This window comes from Pseudoliparis swirei, chromosome 11, assembly GCF_029220125.1.
Source record: "Pseudoliparis swirei isolate HS2019 ecotype Mariana Trench chromosome 11, NWPU_hadal_v1, whole genome shotgun sequence".
Classification (NCBI taxonomy): Eukaryota; Metazoa; Chordata; class Actinopteri; order Perciformes; family Liparidae; genus Pseudoliparis; species Pseudoliparis swirei.
Genome location: NC_079398.1, coordinates 17,531,538 through 17,554,522, shown reverse-complemented (window position 1 = coordinate 17,554,522; position 22,985 = coordinate 17,531,538). Strand labels below are relative to the sequence as shown.

At 42.1% G+C, this 22,985-nt stretch overlaps 2 protein-coding genes across 7 annotated transcripts in view; both read left to right on the top strand.

Moving 5' to 3' along the window:
* The first annotated feature begins 1,739 nt into the window (after positions 1–1,739).
* eif5 (eukaryotic translation initiation factor 5) lies at positions 1,740–10,045 on the top strand. Its single transcript, XM_056426633.1, is given in 13 exon segments — positions 1,740–1,764; positions 2,283–2,494; positions 3,713–3,992; positions 4,067–4,148; positions 4,626–4,798; positions 4,875–4,986; positions 5,061–5,176; positions 5,980–6,141; positions 6,238–6,399; positions 6,493–6,657; positions 6,928–7,062; positions 9,848–9,907; positions 9,910–10,045. Coding segments are annotated over 11 exon segments (1,278 nt in total). The 5' UTR covers positions 1,740–1,764; positions 2,283–2,494; positions 3,713–3,920; the 3' UTR covers positions 9,949–10,045.
* Positions 10,046–12,509: 2,464 nt separating this feature from the next.
* The window catches only part of mark3a (MAP/microtubule affinity-regulating kinase 3a), a 36,874-nt gene continuing 26,398 nt past the window's right edge, over positions 12,510–22,985 (top strand). For 2 of the 6 annotated variants that reach the window (XR_008833270.1, XM_056427118.1), the window contains exons 1-4: positions 12,511–12,757; positions 13,106–13,201; positions 16,394–16,576; positions 16,845–16,898. Coding sequence is in view for 5 of the 6 variants with exons in the window: in XM_056427118.1 (XP_056283093.1) it covers positions 13,151–13,201; positions 16,394–16,576; positions 16,845–16,898 (288 nt within the window). In the remaining variant the exon portion in view is untranslated. Of the gene's footprint in view, positions 12,758–12,792; positions 12,872–12,998; positions 13,202–16,393; positions 16,577–16,844; positions 16,899–22,985 lie in introns of those variants that run through there. The other 4 variants (XM_056427119.1, XM_056427115.1, XM_056427117.1 and 1 more) reach the window with 4 other exon arrangements.

Here is a 22,985-nt window from a genome sequence, read left to right as displayed (position 1 = left end):
TCTTAAAGACATAAAAACATGGATGACCTGCAACTTCTTGATGTTAAACTCAGACAAAACCGAAGTAATTTTAATCGGCCCTGAGCACCTCAGAGATCAATTATCTGGTGATGTGGATTCTGTAGACGGCATTGCCCTGGCATCCAACACCACTGTAAAGAATCTTGGCGTTATCTTTGATCGGGACTTGTCCTTTAACTCCCACGTAAAGCAAATCTCAAGGACTGCATTCTTTCATCTACGTAATATTTCAAAATCAGGCACATCTTGTCTCAAAAGATGCAGAAAAATTGGTTCAGCGTTCGTTACTTCGAGACTGGATTACTGCAACTCCTTATTAGCAGGCTGCTCTAATAAATCTCTTAGGTCTCTAAGTTGATCCAGAATGCTGCAGCTCGTGTTCTCACTAAAACTAAGAAAGAGATCACATCACTCCTGCACTAGCTGCTCTGCACTGGCTCCCAGTAAAATCAAGAATCACTTTTAAAATTCTTCTCTTAACCTACAAAGCCTTGATTGGTGATGCTCCATCATATCTTAAGGAGCTTGTCGTACCATATTGCCCCACTAGAGAGCTACGCTCACTAAATGCGGGACTACTTGTAGTTCCTAGAGTCTTAAAAAGTAGAATGGGAGCCAGAGCCTTTGGTTATCAAGCTCCTCTTTTATGGAACCAGCTTCCAATTTCAGTCCGGGAGGCAGACACAGTCACCTCGTTTAAGAGTAGACTTAAGACCTTCCTCTTTGACAGAGCTTATAGTTAGGGCTGAATCAGGTTCACCTGGTCCAGCCCCTTGATATGCTGCTATAGGCTTATAGCTGCCGGGGGACGTTTTAGGATGCACTGAGTACCTATCTCCTCTTTTTCTCTCCTTAAGGATGAATTTTCATCTCTCAATCACACGTTACTAACTCTGCTTTCTCCCCGGAAGTCCTTTTGACTTTACGTCTCATGGGGTCATCGGACCCTATGAGACGGCATAGATCCTATCTGCCTGATGGATCGTCTGGGTCGTGGAATTCCTGCTCATGACTACGCCACTGTCCTGTTGAGACTCCGCCCTCCTCCTCCCCACCGCCATCTGCCTGATGGATCGTGGAGGTCTCCATCGTGGAATATGCCTACTATGAACTATTCATACACTCTGTCATATTCATTGAATGTATTTTAACTCTAAATCTGTCCTTCTGTACACATTACATCTATTGCATCTGTCCATCCTAGGAGAGGGATCCTCCTCTGTTGCTCTCCTCCAGGTTTCTTCCCTTTTTTTCCCCTGAAGGGTTATTTGGGAGTTTTTCCTGGTCCGATGTGAGGTTTTGGGGCAGGGATGTCTATGTGTACAGATTGTAAAGCACTCCGAGACAAATTTGTAATTTGTGAAATTGGGCTATACAAATAAACTGAATTGAATTGAATTGAATTATACAAAAATTAAAAATCTACAATAATTTAAATATTATACATGTAGATTAAATAACGAATCTAAATGTTTTCTTTAATTCTAAATCGAATTATATAATAGCAGAACATGTAATAACTCAAATAAAGTACAAGTAACAAACAAATGACAAGTACTTGAGTATTACCAAGTTTACATTCCCACCACTTTATATTATGTAACATATTAAAGATTAGTGCGACGAACGCGGACTTTTAATTTGAAATATTATACTGAAACCGGAAGCAGGGTAGCGTCCGTTGCCTTTGAAGTCCGTCGGAAAAGCGAGGAGAGTAGCAGTGTTCCGCAGAACATTCGAGAGGTAAGACGCGATATAATTTCGCCGCCCTTTTTCTTCCCCACCCCTCGCTCTCTCTAGACTTTGACGTCGAGGATCGTAACCGCCCGATAAAGATATACTATATACATGGTGACGTATTTATCTCGACCCATAATCCCGTCGTCAGCGCTGTGCAGTCAGCTGTGACGTCATGGTGGCTCTGGCTATTTCCTGGAATCGCAGCGCCGAGACCCAGCGCGCGCCCCCGTCTACGTAACGGACGACCGAGCGGCCGCTGTCACCTTGAGGACGGATATAGTTGTATAAAGTGTGTGTTTGATGTGCGTGTATATGCGTGTGCGTGTGCATTGTAATTCCCGCGTGACATAACGGAATATCTGAGAATCGTCGTCTGACAGTAGTTTCTCGGGGACCACGTGACTGTGGGGCTTCTCGACTACACCTGACGACGATGTTGGCGTTTTCTATTCCGCAGCGTGCGCATGCGCTTGTGTAGCTCTAACTATACGCCTCTTCTCCCCCCCCCCCTTTAAAAAAAGGTCCCCAAAACCCCGCGAGGACGTTCCAGAGCCCCCTCCCCTCGGAGCCTGGCGCCTGCACCCTTTGGACGCGTTTGGGTGTGTAGCTGCCGAGACCAGGAACTAGTCTGCTGCAGTCGACTCTACACCAGAACCAACACCGGCACCGACCACCGTTCACTGCGGCTCTTGGACGATCAGCGTTGTGTTTATGTCTTTGTTTTGCGAAAACGGTAAGTTTAAATCAAGTTGGATTATATATGTGTTTTTTTTAACGGGTGCGTGTGCTCTTTAGGTTTTCCGTTATCATTGCGCAATATGGCAAGTTTTTTTCCTTTTCTTCCCGTGTCAAAATGGCGTCTCCCAGTCCCCCTCACTCGTGTGCAGTATGACGCACTCTGCACCAAGCAGCCGGCTAAGCTAGGTAGCGCCCCCTCTCTTCCCTCATATGAAGCGCTTGCGCTCTGGACACCACCGAGCCCCCCGTGGACCCGTAGACCCGGTCCCGGATCGCACTAGTAGTTGCTGGGCCTCCTATCTGACCCATAACAAGCGGAGGCCTCACGTGACTCCCAGAGGCCTCTGCACACAAAAGCCTTTCAATAAACAATCTGTGTACCTGCACAGGCACAAAACATTGGCTCAGGTGTGTGTGTGTGTGTGGGGGGGGATTCTGGTGGTCATTTTCCTCTGGACTCTCCTCTGCATCACATGGATACCTTTTTTTATGCTGGATTCGATTACATCAGCTTTTCTGTTTTTCTGGTGCAGAGGCTTTTTTCATATTTGTAACCCGGTGTCTGATTTACCTGTCAGAATTAATTCTGATGAATAGTCAGGAATGTGGTGTCAGCTTGTGTGTCGTGAGCTTCCTGTATATTATACAACACAATCTTAGTCAAAAATGTATTTATTTATTTGATCTCTTTAAAATTACTTATCGTGACCAAACAAATTGTCTACAACCCAACATTCATTTGATTTTTAAGCTACTTTCAAAGTAATTCAGACTTATGTGGTTCTAGGGGAAAAAAACACTCGTACATTGGAAGTTGTACGATTTAAAAAAGAACAAAGTATTAAAGTGCGTTATACAGCACTGCTTATTCACACCAGGCTTCTTCAGATAAACAACGAAACGTATAAATATAATCTTTTGATTAGTTTTTAATTGTCTCTATTCTGGTTGTGTAGTTCAGTGGTTCTCTACCTTCACCAACGTATTAAAGAAGTAATACACAATATCTGATTTAATATGGATTATATATACAACTTGTATTGAATATTTATTAAATAACTTTAACAGGTGTATATTTTAATCTTCTGTACCCCTGCAGTGCCTCCCCTAACCCCCAGGGGGTACACCCCCCCCCCTCTGAGAAGCTCTGCTCTAGATGTGAAGTCCGTTTCTTTGTTTAGAGAGTAAATATTTATTGTTTCTCTTCTTTCAGAGCTGTTGCGCAGCCGTTGGAACCTGTGTGGTGGAAATCTAGCCTTCAAGCAAGCAGCCTGCGGCCACAGCGGCACGGCGTCTTTCATGTCAGAGACCGAGCGCGCTTGCAGTCGTTTATGTCATCCCCTCTTTTCCAGACAGAAGATCCCAAAAAATCCCCAACCCAGATCCTTTTATCTCACTGACAGCGCCACCCAACAGCCAAGATGTCTGTCAATGTCAACCGCAGCGTGTCCGACCAGTTCTATCGCTACAAGATGCCCCGTCTGATTGCCAAGGTGTGTGGGTGTGGGTCTGTGGGTGTGTGTGTGTCCACGCTCTGAATGCTGACGCCTTGTGTTCTCTCCTCCAGGTCGAAGGCAAAGGGAATGGAATCAAGACGGTCATTGTCAACATGGTTGATGTTGCCAAGGCGCTGAACCGCCCTCCAACATGTACGTGATGCACTTCCTGTTTGCTTCCTGTTTGCTGGAGTTAAACTCAGATCAACCAAATGCTAAAATTAAACTTTGCTTCCTGATAACTTCTTGTTTTCAGTTTGACTTCTGAATTTTACTTTTAACCCCAACAACGTGTCTCCATCAGTTAATATACCTGTAACAAAGTTCTCCTCTCACTAAATATACATTTGTTTGGGGGGGAAAAGTTTGTTAAATGTTAGATTTAGTTGTGTATAATCTTAAGATTAACTAAATGAAGACATTAACTTTAGCCGGACAACATTATTGTAGGCCAACGCCCACAATGAAGAAAATTAATCTTGCTGTTACATTAAATTAAATGTGTTAAACTACTAGAATATATATATTTTCATATGGATGCTAGCCACTGCTTTGACCGTGTCTCCTTGTTTTAACACCCTGACCGTTGACCTTGTTTTAACACCCTGACCGTTGACCTTGCCTCCGCAGACCCAACCAAGTTTTTTGGTTGTGAGCTCGGGGCTCAGACGCAGTTTGACAGTAAAAACGACCGTTACATCGTCAACGGATCCCACGAGGCCAACAAGCTACAGGACATGCTGGACGGATTCGTCAGGAAGTTTGTTCTGTGTCCCGAGTGTGACAACCCTGAGACCGACCTGGTGAGTTGCTGCACCTTCAGGTCTGTGTGAGGTGAGGCGTTCTGATCTCTAATCTGATTGATCCGTGTTCCTCCAGCATGTGAACCCCAAGAAACAAACCATCGGTAATTCCTGTAAAGCCTGTGGATACCGCGGCATGCTGGACACCAGACACAAGCTGTGCACCTTCATCCTCAAGAACCCACCAGGTGAGTCCTGGTCCACCAGAGACAGGTGAACCACCAAGATGATAATGACGAAGACGCTCTGGTTCCCCGTACAGAGAGCACTGAAGGCGGAGCGGTTGTAAAGAAGAAGAAGAACCGCAAGAAGGACAAAGAGAACGGATCCTCCAGCGGAGAGGCGAGCCAGGAGAACTTTGACGCTCCTAAAGCTGTGGTGGGTCTGTCCTCTTTTTCTGTCTCTTTTTTCCTGTCTCTCTTCCTCTGTCTCTCTCTTTTCCTCTCTCTCTCTTTTCCTGTCAATTTCATTCTGTGTCTCTTTCCCTCCGTTTCTCTTTTTCTGTCTCTCTTTCTGTTTCTGTTTCTCTCTCTCTGTCCTTTGACCTCTCACTGACACCAGGCGTACGCCGTGTTTTTGACTCGGTTGTAACTTTAAGAGGTTGAGGGTTCAATGCCCTGAGGTCAGCTGACCGTTATCGCTCCGTCCAGAGAGAGTTCTGGTTCTTCAGCTTCTCTATCGACAGAGTTTCATCTCTGAGCTGAAGCAACGTTTCATTAGATCACCAGATAACATTAATATTAGAAGTAAAGAGCAGATAAATTAGTTATGAAAGATTATTTTATTTGAAGCTGCCTCTTTTAATTTCTTTTTGTTGTACTCTATTTGAAGCTCCCTCATATTTTTTTCCACCATCAAAATAATATTTTAACTACTTTTTGAGTCTCGGCCATAAACACGTTATTTAGATAAATATTTAGGAATGACTGGTGACGACGCAGCAAAAAAATTATCAATAATCGAATCTTATTAATCACAGATGTTAAATCTGATGTAAATAAAAACAAAATGTTCTGGTCCCAGCTGGTGTTCTCAATCTTCATATTTCATGCATATTTTTATTATAATAATAATACATCAAATTTCTATGGCACTTTTCATGGTACTCAAAGATGCTTAATGCATGTAAACAAGACGTTTCAGTCCGTGTGTCTCTGGTTTGAACCTCTCGTGTGCCGCAGGACGGAGACGACGACGACGAGGACTGGGCGGAGGAGACGACGGAGGAGGCGCAGAGGAGGCGCATGGAGGAGATCAGCGACCACGCCAAGAACCTCACGCTCAGCGAGGACCTGGAGAAACCGCTGGAGGAGAGAGTCAACCTGTTCTACAACTTTGTGAAGGTAGGCAGCGCTCTGCCAGAACATCTCCTCCCCGAGGCGGGCGCTTCACCTTAAACGCCCATGGTTCCCCTCTAACCTCCTGGTTCTCCTTCTCAGCACAAGAAGGAGAACGGGACCATCAACTGCGCCGACAAGGAGATCCTGGCGGAGGCGGAGCGTCTGGACGTGACGGCCATGGGCCCTCTGATCCTCAGCGAACTGCTTTTCAACGAGAACATCCGGGACCAGGTCAAGAAGTACCAGCGCCACTTCCTGCGGGTAAGAGGAGGAGCAGGAAGAGGACTAGAAGGAGGAGTTGGAGTATTAAAGAACATGTATATGAATGTAAAACCATAAATGTGTCTCCTCCAGTTCTGCCACAACAACAAGAAGGCCCAGAAGTACCTCCTGGGGGGCTTCGAGTGCGTGGTGAAGCTGCACAAGGTCCAGCTGCTGGCTCGGGTCCCCATCATCCTCAAAGACCTGTACGACGCAGACCTGCTGGAGGAGGACGTCATCTTCGCCTGGGCAGAGAAGGTCCGAGGGGTTAATATGAACACAAGTTCAATGTGTTCCAGTTGTAAAAGTTACACGTTTACTTTAGTGCTAACTTTGAAAGAAATTTACATTACAACTTTTTGTTAAATAAACACAGGTGTGACTAGTTTTGCACAATTAATATTAAATCCATATTTTTGCTTGACATTTTCTATCTTTATTGTATTTTTGCAGTAATTATGAGATAAAAAACATTAAGTGCATTAGTTTTGATCGAGCTTCACTGATTGGCCGGTTCCTCCTTCTCAGGTTTCTAAGAAGTACGTCTCTAAGGAGCTGGCCAAAGAGATCCACGCCAAGGCGGCTCCCTTCGTGAAGTGGCTGAAGGAGGCGGAGGTAGAGAGCGGAGCCAGTGAGGAGGAGGAAGACGATGAGAATGTGGAGGTAACGTTGAATATGAAATGTGTATCTAGTGATCTTAATTCTCACCTGGCCCGCTGCCGTGGAGATTGCAGTGAGACGCGGAGAAAAGTGTGAAGTGGTGCTCTTCGCAATAAAACATCTTTGATGGGGCGTGTCGAGTCTCGGCTAATCAGCGTTCAGATGTCGACATCGTTTGGGGGTTCAGGTTAGCTTGAATGTTAGCCCGCTACATCTGCTGCTGTCACGCTGCACGGTGTAGCGATGCTAACAAAGTACCCGTACGTTAACCCTCCTGTTATGTTGCGGGTCAAATTGACCCGTTTGAAAATCTAGGAAAAATACTTCTAAGTACTTTTTCTGTATAAAACTTCTTCTGCTTACCTTATTTAGTGAAATCAACGTAAAAAAAAATACAAAGAAAATATCATGTATTTGCAACCCCCCCCTGCAGGTTTATATAACAGATGATGTTCCCGGGTCAATTTGACCCGGCTGTGAAAGTGAAGGCTAAAAGTCATCAGAAGTCACGTTTAGACTATTTCTTTCTTTGTAAATGTAGGGCAGTCTTTCTTACTCCCTCCCACCAAGTTTCAACACACACACTCACACTAACACACACAAACACACATATCAGCACACACACACCCCGTTCACAACCCCATATATAAAGTTGTACACATTTCAAACTTCAAACAAAAGAATCAGGTGGTTGTTATGGGAACCATCTCTATCCTGCTGTGTGCCCATCACCCTACATGAGAAGCACACTTTACAGAACAAACAATGTTTATCATCTTCTAACTTCCCCCCTCAATACACCTTTATTGGACATGGGACACTCATGTCAGGGTTTCTTTCATGTCTCAACTAATACATACAGTATGTAGTATAGTACTTCTAATCTACTGTCTGTCTGACTGGGAGAGACTCACACCCTGTCTCATCCCACTCTCAGACCCACACACATTCTCTTTCTAATGACCCCACCTGTGCGAGAAATACAGATACTATTTTGACGAGAAACTCCACGCACGCCTTAGCAGGGGAGGGGCCAAACATACAAAATGGATGCTGAGAAGTCCTACAACATTACACTCTGCAGATACATACGACTGCACCAAGAGGATGACTGTGTGCTGGCCTTTGGTCATCTTTTATCATATAATTTATGCATCTTAAAAATAAACATAACTAACGTTTACTTTCAATACAAATCCTTTATGACTCATTTGGCTTGATTTTTAGTGGGTGGGTCATTATGACCCTGAAAAGCACAGGTGTCTCATCTCTATTTATCTACATCACCCCATGAAATTTTTTTGTACAAAATGCAAATAAAATTTAGGAGAAAATACATGTTATGGTAGACTCATGCAATTTAGATTTAGATTTTTTCAATGTACCTAAAAAATAGTTTGAACATGTATTTTTCATTAAAACGAGTGAGTGCTCCTGATTGAACTCTGATATATGGAGGGTAAATAACTCAATTCCACTAAAAACTGATTTAATTGTGAGTAATGTTGTTGGTGATGTACAAACTATAGTTTTTAGAATTTTTTTGGTTTCTGACCACTTTTGGATGATTCAACATTAACCGGGTCAAATTGACCCGGGAACATCACGGCTGTATGTAAGAAACGAACATAACAGGAGGGTTAAACACGATGTGATTTAGCATATTTTTAGTATCGATACTTCATTAAGAGAGCGATCAGAGCGCACGTACTCCTCCGTGTCGAGCTGTCTGCGCACACTGCGCTGCGCAGCTCACAGCAAGAGAAGTGGCGCAGCTTTAGAGACCGACTTCGGCTTAAAAAATAAAAAGATGCCAGAAGTGAAATGTTTCAGTCTGTAAAGTTCTGTAACTCTACAGCTGCTCATCCTGATGAACTGTATCATCTGGTCAGAGACTAACGGCCTCATAGTGTATAATCAATGCTATGATGGAACCATGTAGTTTCATTCATATCTGGCTGTATTAATACTAATATTACTGCCATTTGTTAAGTGTTGAAAAAGTTGGTAAAAAGTGAACCATACAAGATGTTTTATTTATTACTATTATAGATAAATATACCAGTCTCGTATTTATGGTACCATATTGTTTTTATGGTTTTGTATTGAATTCTGGTATCGGGTATCATGATATTTATGGCAGGTATGTAATATGTATAGAAGTTATAATATGAGCATCGTGACAAACAGGTAGAGACAGAACAGATTCAGGGAAAAGTCCATGAGGACTGTTCAGGCAAAAAAAAAGGAAGTTGGTTCATGAATGACTTTAACCATATTATATATAATGACAATGTATATTTGTTATTACTATCATTATAGGGCTGAGTCAGAGCGGAGGACCTTTTGTTCTTAAACTGTTTATTATCATTATTTAGATTTGTGGTCAGAACAATAAAATGACTGTAGTTGTGGTTCTAAAAGCTTTGAGGCTTCAAACAACGTGGATGTGGTGTGGTGTGGTCACCTGCACCCCCCCCCCCCCCGTTGTCACCTTTTTCACCCCTCATGAGTTTGCAGGTATGTAAAATGAAAAGCTGGCCAAAGGGCTCCTCCTCTTCTGCTACGTAGCCAAGATGGCGCCCGTTTAGGGCCAGTAGTGTCCATCGTTTTACTCTACATTTTTTGCCCGTTTGCAGTGCGCCATCTGGGGTACTTTTAGTGCACTGAATTCTGCTGGTTTTGTCAGTGTGGCGCCCTAAGGACTGAAAGTCAGTGCTCGAAGTGCTCAAGTGTCCGGTAGTAGACACAGCCTTGGTCTTTAACCCTGGTCCCCGTCCCCCCCCAGGTGGTGTACTCTCACTCCGCCCGTGAGCTCAGAGTTGAGACTGTGAAACCCGCCGCGGGTGAAAAGAAGAAGAAGACGACATTGACATCGATGCGATCTGATTGGCTACTTGTGGCTTTGACTGTTCATGCTGGCTGGCTCCTCCCCTTTACCAAGCCCCTCCCCCCCCCCCCCTGCTTCGTGTCATGACTTAACATAGCGCTTTACTTGCTGCACATTAATCTGATTCTGTATTCTGTTGATGACATGAAGTCTTTGGGGTTTTAATCATAAGGGTTTCTGGGGATCATTTTGACTGCTGCACATGTTTTCTTCTTTTTGGTTCCTGTATTTTTCCAGTCGATAAATAAAGAATGAATGTTTTGCTATCCACTGCACTTAGATTTTGTGTTTTTGGTTTTTATGATGTGATCAGTTCTCTTCTCGTTAGTTCTAATCCAGACCACAACCAGAGGACCAGGTTACACTACATTTAGTATTTTATGATTTTTCGTTGATGTATGACCTCAAGTCAAAAAATAAATAATGGTCCCAATAGTTAAGCTCGTAAGGAGATGTATGTATATACACTTTTACACATGCACTCAAAGTAGGAGGGTAGGACTGAATAACTATTTAAAAAATAAACTAGGATTTGTGCATATGGAGTATAAATATAGACTTTAAGCATTCATAACATTTTGAAAAATACTTGGCAGATTTATAAAGTTATAAAAGTAAAGGGCAACAGATATTTTCTGACATAGAAATGTCATCAGTCCGAAAAGGTTTAATCTTATTTATTTTTTCATGGTTGAATCTATAAATATTAAAACTCAATCATTACTTTTTCAAAAGTTCATAAAATTTCTTTTATTCTGCATTTCCTTTTTATTTTCGCGTTAAACTATTCTCGAGGGCAGCCCGACGCGTTTCCGGTTTGGGCGATGACGCTACTGTCGGTACTTCCGGCTCCGATCAGGAGCGCAGCTGCTTTCCACCGCCCGCTCAGCTGGGCTCACTGACGCCGCGTTCACGGACCGTCGGAGACATTGCGACTGAGACGTTATAACTCACTTCATACGTCACAATTAATTATTAATCGAGTTAAATAATCGATAGAATATTACTTACGGTAAATTTACTCGACTGCTCTTATCATTTTGAGGTCCTTGTACTGGAGTATTTCCAATGTATTCTACTTCATTCTTATATATTTCAAGGTGAAATAATGTACATTTTACTACACTGTGTATTTGACAACTTAAATACTTTGCAGATTACATTTATTCATACACAATTAAATCAACAAATAAAGGATATTATTATAGATTAAACTATATGCAAGTATTATTCAACTGATTACCAGTAGCGCCACCAGCTGCAACATTAAAGTGATATGTACATAAATCAATCAATAACTATTGTTAGTAATCCAACATGCATTATTCTTAAAGTATTATTATTATGCATGTTTTTACTTTTGGTATTTCAAATATATTTCTGACGGATTATTTCCATTTGATGCTACTTTGATTACTTAAAATGCTCTTACGTGTAATAATTAGTATTAGTAATAAAATTACATTACAAAATAACTCTTGAATTACTCATTGTGAATATTTAGTACTTTTACTTGTAATTTTTAGACTATTCTATTTTTGCTTTAGTAAAAATATTCCAGTGGTGAAAACAGAATTCTGAACTTGTACTTGTGTAAAAGTAGAAATACTACAGTGTAGTATTTGCAAATGTCAAATAAATATGGTGGAGAGGAATAAAAGCACCCAATGGGAGTCATACATATGAGATAGTAAGGCATACATATGTAATACAGGACTGTCTCAGAAAATTAGAATATTGTGATAAAGTTCTTTATTTTCTGTAATGCAATTAAAAAAACAAAAATGTCATGCATTCTGGATTCATTACAAATCAACTGAAATATTGCAAGCCTTTTATTCTTTTAATATTGCTGATTATGGCTTACAGCTTAAGAAAACTCTAAAATCCTATCTCATAAATTTTTAATATTTCCTCAGACCAAGTAAAAAAAAAGATTTATAACAGCTGAGTGTTTGTCAAGGCTCAGGAAACCCTTGCAGGTGTTTCGAGTTAATTAGACAATTCAAGTGATTTGTTTAATACCCTACTAGTATACTTTTTCATGATATTCTAATATTTAGAGATAGGATATTTGAGTTTTCTTAATCTGTAAACCATAATCAGCAATAAATCAGAATAAAAGGCTTGCAATATTTCAGTTGATTTGTAATGAATCCAGAATGCATGACATTTTTGTTTTTTTAATTGCATTGCAGAAAATAAAGAACTTCATCACAATATTCTAATTTTCTGAGACAGTCCTGTATAAGATAAGTAATAAATATGGGATAATAATAAATATGATATAGTAAGTCATAAATATGTTATATGAGATAGTAAGTAATACATATGAGATAGTAAGTCATAAATATGAGATATGTGATAATCATAATTATGACATAATATGTTATAACTGAGATAAAAAGGGATAATCATCATAATTATGATATATTATCTCATTATAATGACTTATAGGATTCACATGTTTTCATCTCAGTGATGAAATCACCCTCTGGGCTTCCGTAGAGAACTTCGCCTCCTCCTTCGTCGATAATGAAAACAGAACAGTTGGTCGCGCGACAGCCTTTGCGAGAAATCTTTGACGTCGGACCCTAGCAAGGTGTCCCTGAAGGCATCCTAATCCAAGCCCTGCCGCTGAGAAGCCATTTTGGTCCCACCTCAACCCGACAGACCAGCCCGGGTCGTCGGAGATGGAACAAACCCGCCTCCACTGCGAGTATTACGGCCACGGAAACCTCGAGAACCCCTCGGAGAGCCGCCAGCTGGTGCCCGTCGACGCCATGGCTTCTTTTTAAACACTTGGTGGTGTGTGTGTGTGTTGGGGGGTGGGGGGGGGGTGGGGGGGGGCGGCTGGGGTGAGGAGGAAATAGAAAAAAAAAGAGTTTTTTCCCAACACCGGGCCACACGCCATGTAAATAAGTGAGCATAAGATTGTTATAATTATTTTATTTTTATTTCTTTATCGGGGGAATAAGGTGTTGTTCCGGTGCTCCTCTCTAACACGTCCGGACTTTTAAAAAAAAATTATTTTTATTTTTATAAATAGTCACGATCCTCGCGGAGGCTGTTTCCCCACGAAGCAGCGCGATCATCTCGGGCTCCGGACCGAAGGAGCTGTCGGGGGATTTTTATTTTTTATTTCTTGTTATTCAGGCCACATCTGACGGCGACTGGTGGGATTAAGGACACATATTAAGGATGTCAACAAAAACTCCTTTGCCGACGGTCAACGAGAAGGTGACGGAAAGTGTGAGTATTGCGGGTTTTTTCTGTAAATGTGAATTAAATATCTTGAACATCTTCTATAATCAGGTGCACGTTGTGCTTACATTGCAACTGATTATGTTGCATCATTGCACTGCAGGATAAAGCTCATTGTTTCACACTTTGTGTGCCCAAATCGTAAACAAGCACATCTCCCACGTCAAAACAAGGTCTTTAATTTCACCCGATGTTTGTTTTGGGGGATTTATGTGCATGCTTTGGATCATTATATTAAATTGTGATCAGTTTTAAAAGGGTAATTGTGATATATTCGGGGTATTTACGCCAAACAGAGGGACAGAACTACAGTACTTTGCCTTCTGATTTCTGGCAGGCAACAGTAGTTTCGGTCCGGGCTCGTGATTGGCTCGCCCAGCTGTCACTTAAAGGTTTCAACCGCTCAACACCCTCCGTCAGTCCTCGCAAGTCCCGCCTCCCCCGTGACCGACAACGTAGCTTCCGGTTTAGGATTTTACAAATTAAACTAATAAAAGCCACAACGTGTCTGTTGGTATTATGTTATAACATTTTAAATAAATAAATAAAAAAACGTTTTATAAATCAAATGCTGCGATAAAGAACTAAAAATAAATTATTTATTTTCCTGACAAAAACAAACAAATATAGGTTATAATAATACATATATTATTGGCTAATTCATTTTAAAATGTATGTTTAATATATTTTTACAAGATATTTAAACAAAAATAATACAAACATAAAAAAACGACTTTCTATTAATAGCGTTGTACTTTTTCTTAACGCTGTAATCCAATCGTAATCTTTTTTTTCCCTTTCTTGTTTTTAAGCATTTTTTAAACTGTTTTTGGCAGGTTATATAAATTCATACTCAGATCTGTGGTAAACCATCAGAATCTCATGACTGGTCACCTGGAGATAAGACCGGTCCACAAACAAGATAAGGTGTTGAGACATTTCATTGATCGCTGCAGAGAACTGGGGATATTTGACATTTCAGGAGCTGCAACATGTGACAAATACAACTGTAAACCAGCAAAGACTGAGATGGAAGAGAGAAGTTTGTGTGAAGTTATTTGTATGTATTCAACCAGTTAAAAGCCTTTTTGAGGGCATCCAAATTATGTTGATTTCACACTTAAAATGTAAAAGAATAAATGATCTATAGTTAAAGCGTAAGTCAACGCGTCAGCAGAAAGCTCACGTCTCATCCGGAGTATGACGTCATATTGATGTGCACCCAGCATGCATTGCGGCTCCTCAGACGGTCCAACGGCTGAATGCTTCCAGAAGAGAAGCTGATCTAAAGTACTGCAGAAGATTTAATGATGAAATATTTATCTGGATCTGGCTGAAATATTTAGTGGATGAGGTCGTGTTGATTTACAGAAGTAAAAAAATATCAGATTTCTCTCACATATGAGTATTAATACAACGGTGTCGAAAATACTCTGATACAACCAAAAATGTTTGACTTAAAAGCATCGAAATATATGAAAGTACTGAAAGGCGAGGTTCTCCTTTCAGAATACAACATATCACGTGACAGGAGTATAGACATTTATCACTTTAATGCTGTGATCAATTATATTCTGCTGGTTCGGGATCAATTATATTGAATTTAACTTTAATCATGTTTTACTTCGTTAAACTACAAACTTTTAAGTCGTTGAATAAATGTGGTGGATTAAGAAAATAGCACGTTGGATTCCACGATGGAGAAAAGTACAAGTAGAATAAAAATACTAGTACAAGTACCTCATACTTGTGTGCACAGAGCATTAAGTACCTCATACCTGTGTGTACATAGCATTATGTACCTCATACTTGTGTGTAAAGAGCTTTAAGTACCTCATATTTGTGTGTACAGAGCAGTTATACTTTGTTGCGTCCCACCACTTGGATCAAAGCTGTGAAAGAGCAGCTGATTTGGTGCTTTTACTCTGAAAGGACAGTGTCCATGTTTCCCGGTTTCGGTGGTCTGGTTTGACTGGGACCAGACCCCCCCCCCCTCTGTGGTATCTGGTCCCTGAGGTAGTCTGGTTCAGTCTCTGTGGGCATCATGACGGGCTCCCAGGCCTCCAGGAGGCACCACAGCCTGGTGAGTACCATGGGAACTGAACCAGCAATCCCACGGGGAGGCGTAATTTTGTAGTTATTAGTTATTTATTTGGCTTGTAGGACATAGTTGTTCACCAGAAAACATGGAAATGTAACTTAACGTGACAGTACTACTACTTTTGACAATTTAAAGCAACAGTACTAGGGTGCTATTAATTTAAAGTTTGTGTTTGAGTATGTAAGTGTGTGTGTGATCTTCTCTTTTATTTTTAGCTGTTGGGGCATGGGGGGGTTTGAAGGCACCAACAAAAAAACTATTACAATTAATCTTTGATTGTATTTTAAAAAGTAGAGATAAAAGATGTGTGCGTTGGGTAATATATATCATCTATATATAATATATAAATGTATTTAATATAGATATATACACTACCGTTCAAAAGTTTGGGATCACTTAGAAATGACTTTATTTTTCAAAGAAAAGCACTGTTTTTTCAATGAAGATAACATTAAATCAATCAGAAATACACTCTATACATTGTTAATGTGGTAAATGACTATTCTAGGTGGAAGTGTCTGGTTTCTAATGAAATATCTCCATAGGTGTATAGAGGCCCATTTCCATCAACTATCACTCCAGTGTTCTAATGGTACATTGTGTTTGCTAATCGCCTTAGAAGACTAATGGATGATTAGAAAACCCGTGCAATTATGTTAGCACAGCTGAAAACAGTTATGCTGGTGATATAAGCTATACAACTGGCCTTCCTTTGAGCTTGAAGTTTGTAGAACAAAATTAATATTTCAAATATTAATCATTATTTCTAACCTTGTCAATGTCTTGACTATATTTTATATTCATTTGATAAATAAAAGTGTGATTTTTCATGGAAGACACGAAATTGTCTGGGTGATCCCAAACTTTTGAACGGTAGTGTATGTGTAGAATATATGTTATGTATAGGTATATATAATATATATATATTTTATATATATATTATAAACTATATGTTATTTATATAAATATTTGTAGACAAATATATATAAAAATATATTTATATATATATTACATATATTATATGATTGATATATATATATACGTCCGGTGGCTCAACATAAGGTTCTCTGTCCTCGCAGCACACGTCTCACAGTAATGGACGCCAGGAGGTCAGCGTCCGCTCTGCCCGGCCCGGCGTTCGATCCCGCAGCGCCGAGGAGCCTCAGCAGCCTCACGTGGGCAACTACCGGCTGCTCAAGACCATCGGCAAGGGCAACTTCGCCAAGGTCAAGCTCGCCCGCCACATCCTCACGGGGAGGGAGGTGAGACGGCACGGGGAGTAGGGGGGGTGAGACGACATGGGGGGAGGTGAGACGGCACGGGGAGGGAGGGGAAGGGGGAGAGAGGTGAGACGACACAGGGGGGAGGGGGGAGGTGAGATGGCATGGGGGGGAGAGGCGGAGGGAGGTGAGAGGGGGGTGGGGGGGCACTCAAAGTCTCATTGCTTCTTGATTGATTATCTTCTTCTTCCTCTTCTTCTACTTCTTCCTCCGGTTGTGTATTTTTATTAATTTATTTCTCTCTCCTCAGGTGGCAATTAAGATCATAGACAAGACTCAGCTGAACCCCAACAGCCTTCAGAAGGTAATTACCCCCCCCATGCTTCCCCTCTCCCCCTGAGGCAGAACTTGTTTTCAAATTCATGAAGCACAACAGTTTAAGTATTAAATGTGTAAACGGGAAGCAGTGCATGCTGGGACAGAGCGTGTGAGAGGAGCTTCTAATGGTTTCAGTGTGAGGCCTCTACTCCTCATGGGCCCCCTACAGGAGAACTAGTAGTACTACAGTGTATATATATACAGGACTGTCTCAGAAAATTAGAATATTGTGATAAAGTTCTTTATTTTCTGTAATGCAATTAAAAAAACAAAAATGTCATGCATTCTGGATTCATTACAAATCAACTGAAATATTGCAAGCCTTTTATTCTTTTAATATTGCTGATTATGGCTTACAGCTTAAGAAAACTCTAAAATCCTATCTCATAAAATTTGAATATTTCCTCAGACCAAGTAAAAAAAAAGATTTATAACAGCAAAACAAAATCAAACATTTGAAAATGTGTTTCCAGGTGTTTCGAGTTAATTAAACGATTCAAGTGATTTGTTTAATACCCTACTAGTATACTTTTTCATGATATTCTAATATTTAGAGATAGGATGTTTGAGTTTTCTTAAGCTGTAAGCCATAATCAGCAATATTAAAAGAATAAAAGGCTTGCAATATTTCAGTTGATTTGTAATGAATCCAGAATGCATGACATTTTTGTTTTTTTAATTGCATTACAGAAAATAAAGAACTTTATCACAATATTCTAATTTTCTGAGACAGTCCTGTATATCCGTCTTTTTGCATTTATTTACGTCCAAGAGGAACTGACAACAGAAGCAGCTGTCTGGATGCTCCTTCTCATCCTCTCTCCTCCTTTTCTCCTCTCCTCCTCATCTCTCCTCCTTCTCCTCCTCATTTCCTCCTCTCCTCTTCATTTCTCCTCCTTTCCTCCTCTCAGCCTCCTCTCTCCTCCTTTCTGCCTCTCTCCTCTCCTCCTCTCTCTTCACGTTAGAAGATAATCCACTGTGAAGCATTGCTCTGTTAGTTTAGCAACGCTCCGTTAGCTTAGCAACGCTCCGTTAGCTTAGCATGAAGATCCCACAAACACAATGTTTTATTAAATCAACTGTTTTCCTGCATTGAACCAGGAATAAAAGGCTTTAGCTCACGGAGCTTCAGACGTGATTTTGCGGCTAGCAGCTGCTGAGCTGCTGGTTGTAGCTTCATATTGAACCTACAGACATGTCTGCCCTCTTCTGATTGGCTGTTCCTGAACAAAAGCAGACGACAATGGCCCATTTTCTTTTTTCCTTCAATCTACTGTTCATATTTGAAGACCTCCGGTCGGTTGCTTTAGCTTCTTTGGATGTGGAGATTTTTATTTGTATTTATTTGTTGCTCTGCTCCTCGTCTTCCTCCTCGTCTTCCTCCCTGAGAGCGGCGCCGCCCCCCTGACCTCTTATGTAAGCGTTGGCGTTGCAGAGGCGGCTAGCGAGGAGATGCTCTCTGAAGCTCACAGCTTTATTTCCAGCCTCTGGTCTTCATACTTGATTTTCACACCTCCTGCTCTGCTGCACCTCCTCCTGCTCCTCCTCCTGCCGCTCGCTGTGTCGATTCAACCTGCTCACGGTCTTACAGGGAGGAGGAGGAGGGGGGGGGGGGTCAGAGGGAGGGTGACATACGAAGTCTTGATCAAATGTAAACAAGCTCCGTGTGCCGAGGCGTCGCTTCAGTCTGAGGATAAAGATATTCAGAAAGAACTGCAGGTTCGGACTTCCGGTTCCGCCACTGAGAGTATGACAGCTTGATTTTCGAGCAACCCGACGGATTTATGAAATAACCCCAAAAAACGGTAGTTTTGTCAACCCCAGTGCAATGTATGCTTACTAATGGCGAAAGGGGTTAATACTAGAAGTAGGACGACCACAAAAATGCTGGATTACGATCCCGAAATGGGACAAGACAGCCGAGGCAGCTCTCCGGGTCCACAAGACGAGGAAAGCTCCGGGATACCCTACGAAGTATTCTCAACGAACTCCGGGACTTCAGAAAGGATAACGCAGGCGGCGCAGGTTCTGATCCAGGCTCTGGTCATTTCACGCCTCGACTACTGCAACTCCCTCCTGGCTGGTCTACCTGCTAAGGCCATCCGACCCCTGCAGCTCATCCAGAATGCAGCAGCTCGACTGGTCTTCAGCCTCCCGAAATTCACCCACACCACTCCGCTCCTCCGCTCTCTCCACTGGTTACCGGTGGCTGCCCGCATCCGCTTCAAAACACTGGTCCTGGCGTACCGTGCTCTAGACGGATCGGGCCCCGTCTACATCCGGGATATGGTCACACCGTACACCCCGGCACGTTCGCTCCGCTCGGCAACAGCCAATCGTCTTGTGACTACTGCACCTCGAGCTAATCACTCGAAATCCAGACTGTTTGCTGTCCTGGCTCCTCAGTGGTGGAACGAGCTCCCCACTGACATCAGGACAGCAGAAAGTCTCTACATCTTCCGTCGGAGACTGAAAACACACCTTTTCCGACTATATCTGGATTAAAACACAGATTAGCACTTCAGTGGCACTTAGATAGCACTTACTTATGGTACTTTTGTAGTTCGACTATGTTGAGGAAATGTTACTTCCCGTATTCTTGTTGTTCTTAGTTTGTACTCTAGGTTGAAATGCACTTATTGTAAGTCGCTTTGGATAAAAGCGTCTGCTAAATGACATGTAATGTAATGTAATAACAGGGTGCAACTCACTGACATTACACAGGAACTGAAGAGAGTAAATGATAGAATGGACGAAGCAGAGGAGAGAATTGGAGAAGCTGAGACCGTGCTTCGATCAGCGTCAACGCTAATCGGGCGGCTGGTGCAGCGCCAAACTAATCTGGAAGCCAGGCTAACAAACCAGGAGGGTCGAGCGCGTAGGGATAATTTAAGGATTTACGGAATACCCGAAGACAAAGAGGGCACCGACATGGCTGGCTTTCTGGATAACCTGCTAAAAAACGCACTCGACCTCCCCAGTGACAAAGATCTCAGAATAGAACGGGCACACCGAGCACCGGCACCTAAGCCCAACGGCCCGCAGGCAAAGCCCCGGTCGATAGTGGTCATATTCGGGAGTTACCAGACGAAGGAGGAGGTGCTCCGGAGAGCCTGGCAGAAAAAAGAAGTCTTCTACAACAACACCCGCTTCTACGTTGACCATGACTTCCCCCCCGAAGTGCTGAAGAAACGCGGTGAATACGCCGAAGCTAAGAAAGTCCTGAAAGAAAAACGAATAAAGTTCCAGACGCCGTACCCAGCAAGGATGCGAGTCTTCTACGATAATGGCACTCTGCTGTTCCAAGATGCTGCAGAAGCGACACGAGATATGGCTTCACGAGGATTTCCAGTTACGGTGGTGAAATCCTCCGATGCCCCGGACCAGGAGGAGATCCAGCACCTGTCTACCTGGCAGGTGACCGGGAGACGACAAGACCGGAGTGACGACCAGGAGCCCGGTGCAGCGGACGGCGGCACACAGCCCAACAAACCCCGCCAGCATCAATATAAGGATAAACTCCAGAAATTCAGAAGACGATCCCCCACGACAGGACAAAGATGACTCTTCAGAGAAATACAGATAAGTTGTAATGGACTCCAGAGTGATACTCTTTTCTTTTCTTTTTTTGGTTATCCCCCCGGAGGTACGCCATGACATTTTAAAAAACTACTCCTACAGTTATATTTTTGGTGAATTAAAACAGTCGGGACTTGTGAATTAACTTGTCACCCATAGTTTATTTTGTGTGGATTTTGGCTAACATGTGGCCACACTTTAGGGCCCCACCACCGACGCAACGTGGGACTTTCCCTTATGGGGGCTTTGGCTTTCCAAGGTCCTCTCAGGCTCATTTGAAATGAGCCTCTACATCTGAAACGGCTGTTCTAAACCGTTTTGGTGACTTTCCGTTAAAAACTGTTTCACGTTCCTTTTTTTCTGTTTTGTGTATTTGTTCTAGGGCTGCAACAACGAATCGATAAAATCGATAAAAATCGATTATTAAAATAGTTGGCAACGAATTTCATTATCGATTCGTTGTGTCGCGCGATTATTACGGCGCTCAATAAGTCACGGAGTATAAACAAAGTTGAGTTGAGCGCAGAGCGGCGCAGGAGAAACAAGAGCGGAGCGAGAGGGAGAGGAGAGACTGAACGCTGCGTTGTGAGAGCCAATCAGCGCTGAGCTGCTCCTCTGTTGATGAATCTAATTGGCTGCTGCTGCTCACGTGGCGCTGGATGCGGAAGTCATTCACGTAGTCGGAGACATTCACGGAGCTAAGTGCGCCTCCGGGTGACGTTATGACCCCAGACACCAGGGCGCTACATGTCACGACCTGTGTGGCATTTCCACAAGAGTATAACGTAGAAAACGTGGTTATTTATTCTGTGGCGGACAGCGGAAAATATTTTTCCATGGAGAAAGGCAACGGAGATAAACCACGACGCCACTCGCTGTGAGCGCTGCGCGTGCAGACAACATTTAACGGAGCTAAATCACATCGTTTTTAATGTACGGGTACTCTGTTAGTATCGCTACACCGTGCAGCGTGACAGCAGCAGATGTAGCGGACTAACATTCAAGGTAACCCAACTTCCCAAACGCTGTGGACATCTGAACGCTGATTGGCCGAGACGCGACAAAGATGTTTTATTGTGAAGAGCACCACTTCACATTTTTTCCGCGTCTCACTGCACTCTCAACGGCAGCGGGCCAGGTGAAAAAAATAATAAATCGGAACGCGTCTCTGATATTGTTCAGGGGGCCGGTCCACATGGGGACCACTGCTCAGGAGAGGAAAGCTGTCAGTCTGTTTGTGACGGTTCATCACCATGGTGACCAGTGAACAGGTTCATCACCATGGTGACCAGTGGGTCTCCAGGACCTTTCCATGACTTTAAACCAAATTTCCATGATTAAACATTTTGTGAAAACTCTGTCTATACGTGACAAAGTAAGAAGATGTAGTATTTAAACTAGCAATGAGAATTCCAAAGCATACCGTATATATACCGTGTAAATTAAATTTGAATAAAACAAATTTGCATTACTTTTCCAAATATTTTGGGATTTTATTTTTTTCAATTACTTTTCTAGGCCTGCTAATAGCCATTTAAAAATTCCATGACTTTTCCAGGTTTTCCATGACCGTACGGACCCTGTTTTGAATAAAGGGTTGAAAATTAAAGTGTTTTTGTTTTTTTATCCGATTAATCGATTAATCGATAGAATAATCAACCGATTAATCGATTATCAAAATAATCGTTAGTTGCAGCCCTAATTTGTTCCTTGGGAGAGATGTTTTCAGTGTACAACTTTTATGTTATCGGAGATATTGGGAGAGGTTCCACCTGTGATTATCAATGGTTGAAACTATGAATAGAAACGCCGTTAAGGTTATTTCATTTAATGTGAAGGGGATCTTGAATCCAGCTAAAAGAAGTAAAATATTGTCAAAAAGGAAAAGGCGAATGTTGTGCTCTTACAAGAGACACACCTCGCCCCTTTAGAGCATGGAAAATTAAAGAGAATGGGGTTTTCAAGGGTATATTGTTCATCTTATAAATCAGGCCGTAGGAGAGGCGTAGCCATTTTAATATCACAAACGGTATCATTTGAACTACTTTTTAAAGTAACAGATAAGGAGGGGAGATATATAATAGTCTCTGGAAAAATAGATGGTGTTACAATAACTTTATGTAACATTTATGCCCCCCCTGGAAGTGATTTTAATTTCTACAGAAAGATATTTGATTTAATGATAGAGGCCCCAGGAATTGTCATATGCGGTGGAGATTGGAACATCCGTCTTAACCCAAAACTAGACTCTTCAAAAAATATGACCGCTACATCGTTGCATAGGAATATTAATGTTCTAATGACAGAACTGGGCATATTAGATCTATGGAGAGATATTTACCCATCAGGCCGTGACTATACATTTTACTCATGCCCCCATGATACATACTCAAGGATAGACTATTTCTTTGTGCTAAAGAGAGATCGCCATAGAATGCATAGTTGTGATATTGGTAGTATTGACTTATCTGACCATGCACCTCTGTCCTGCACT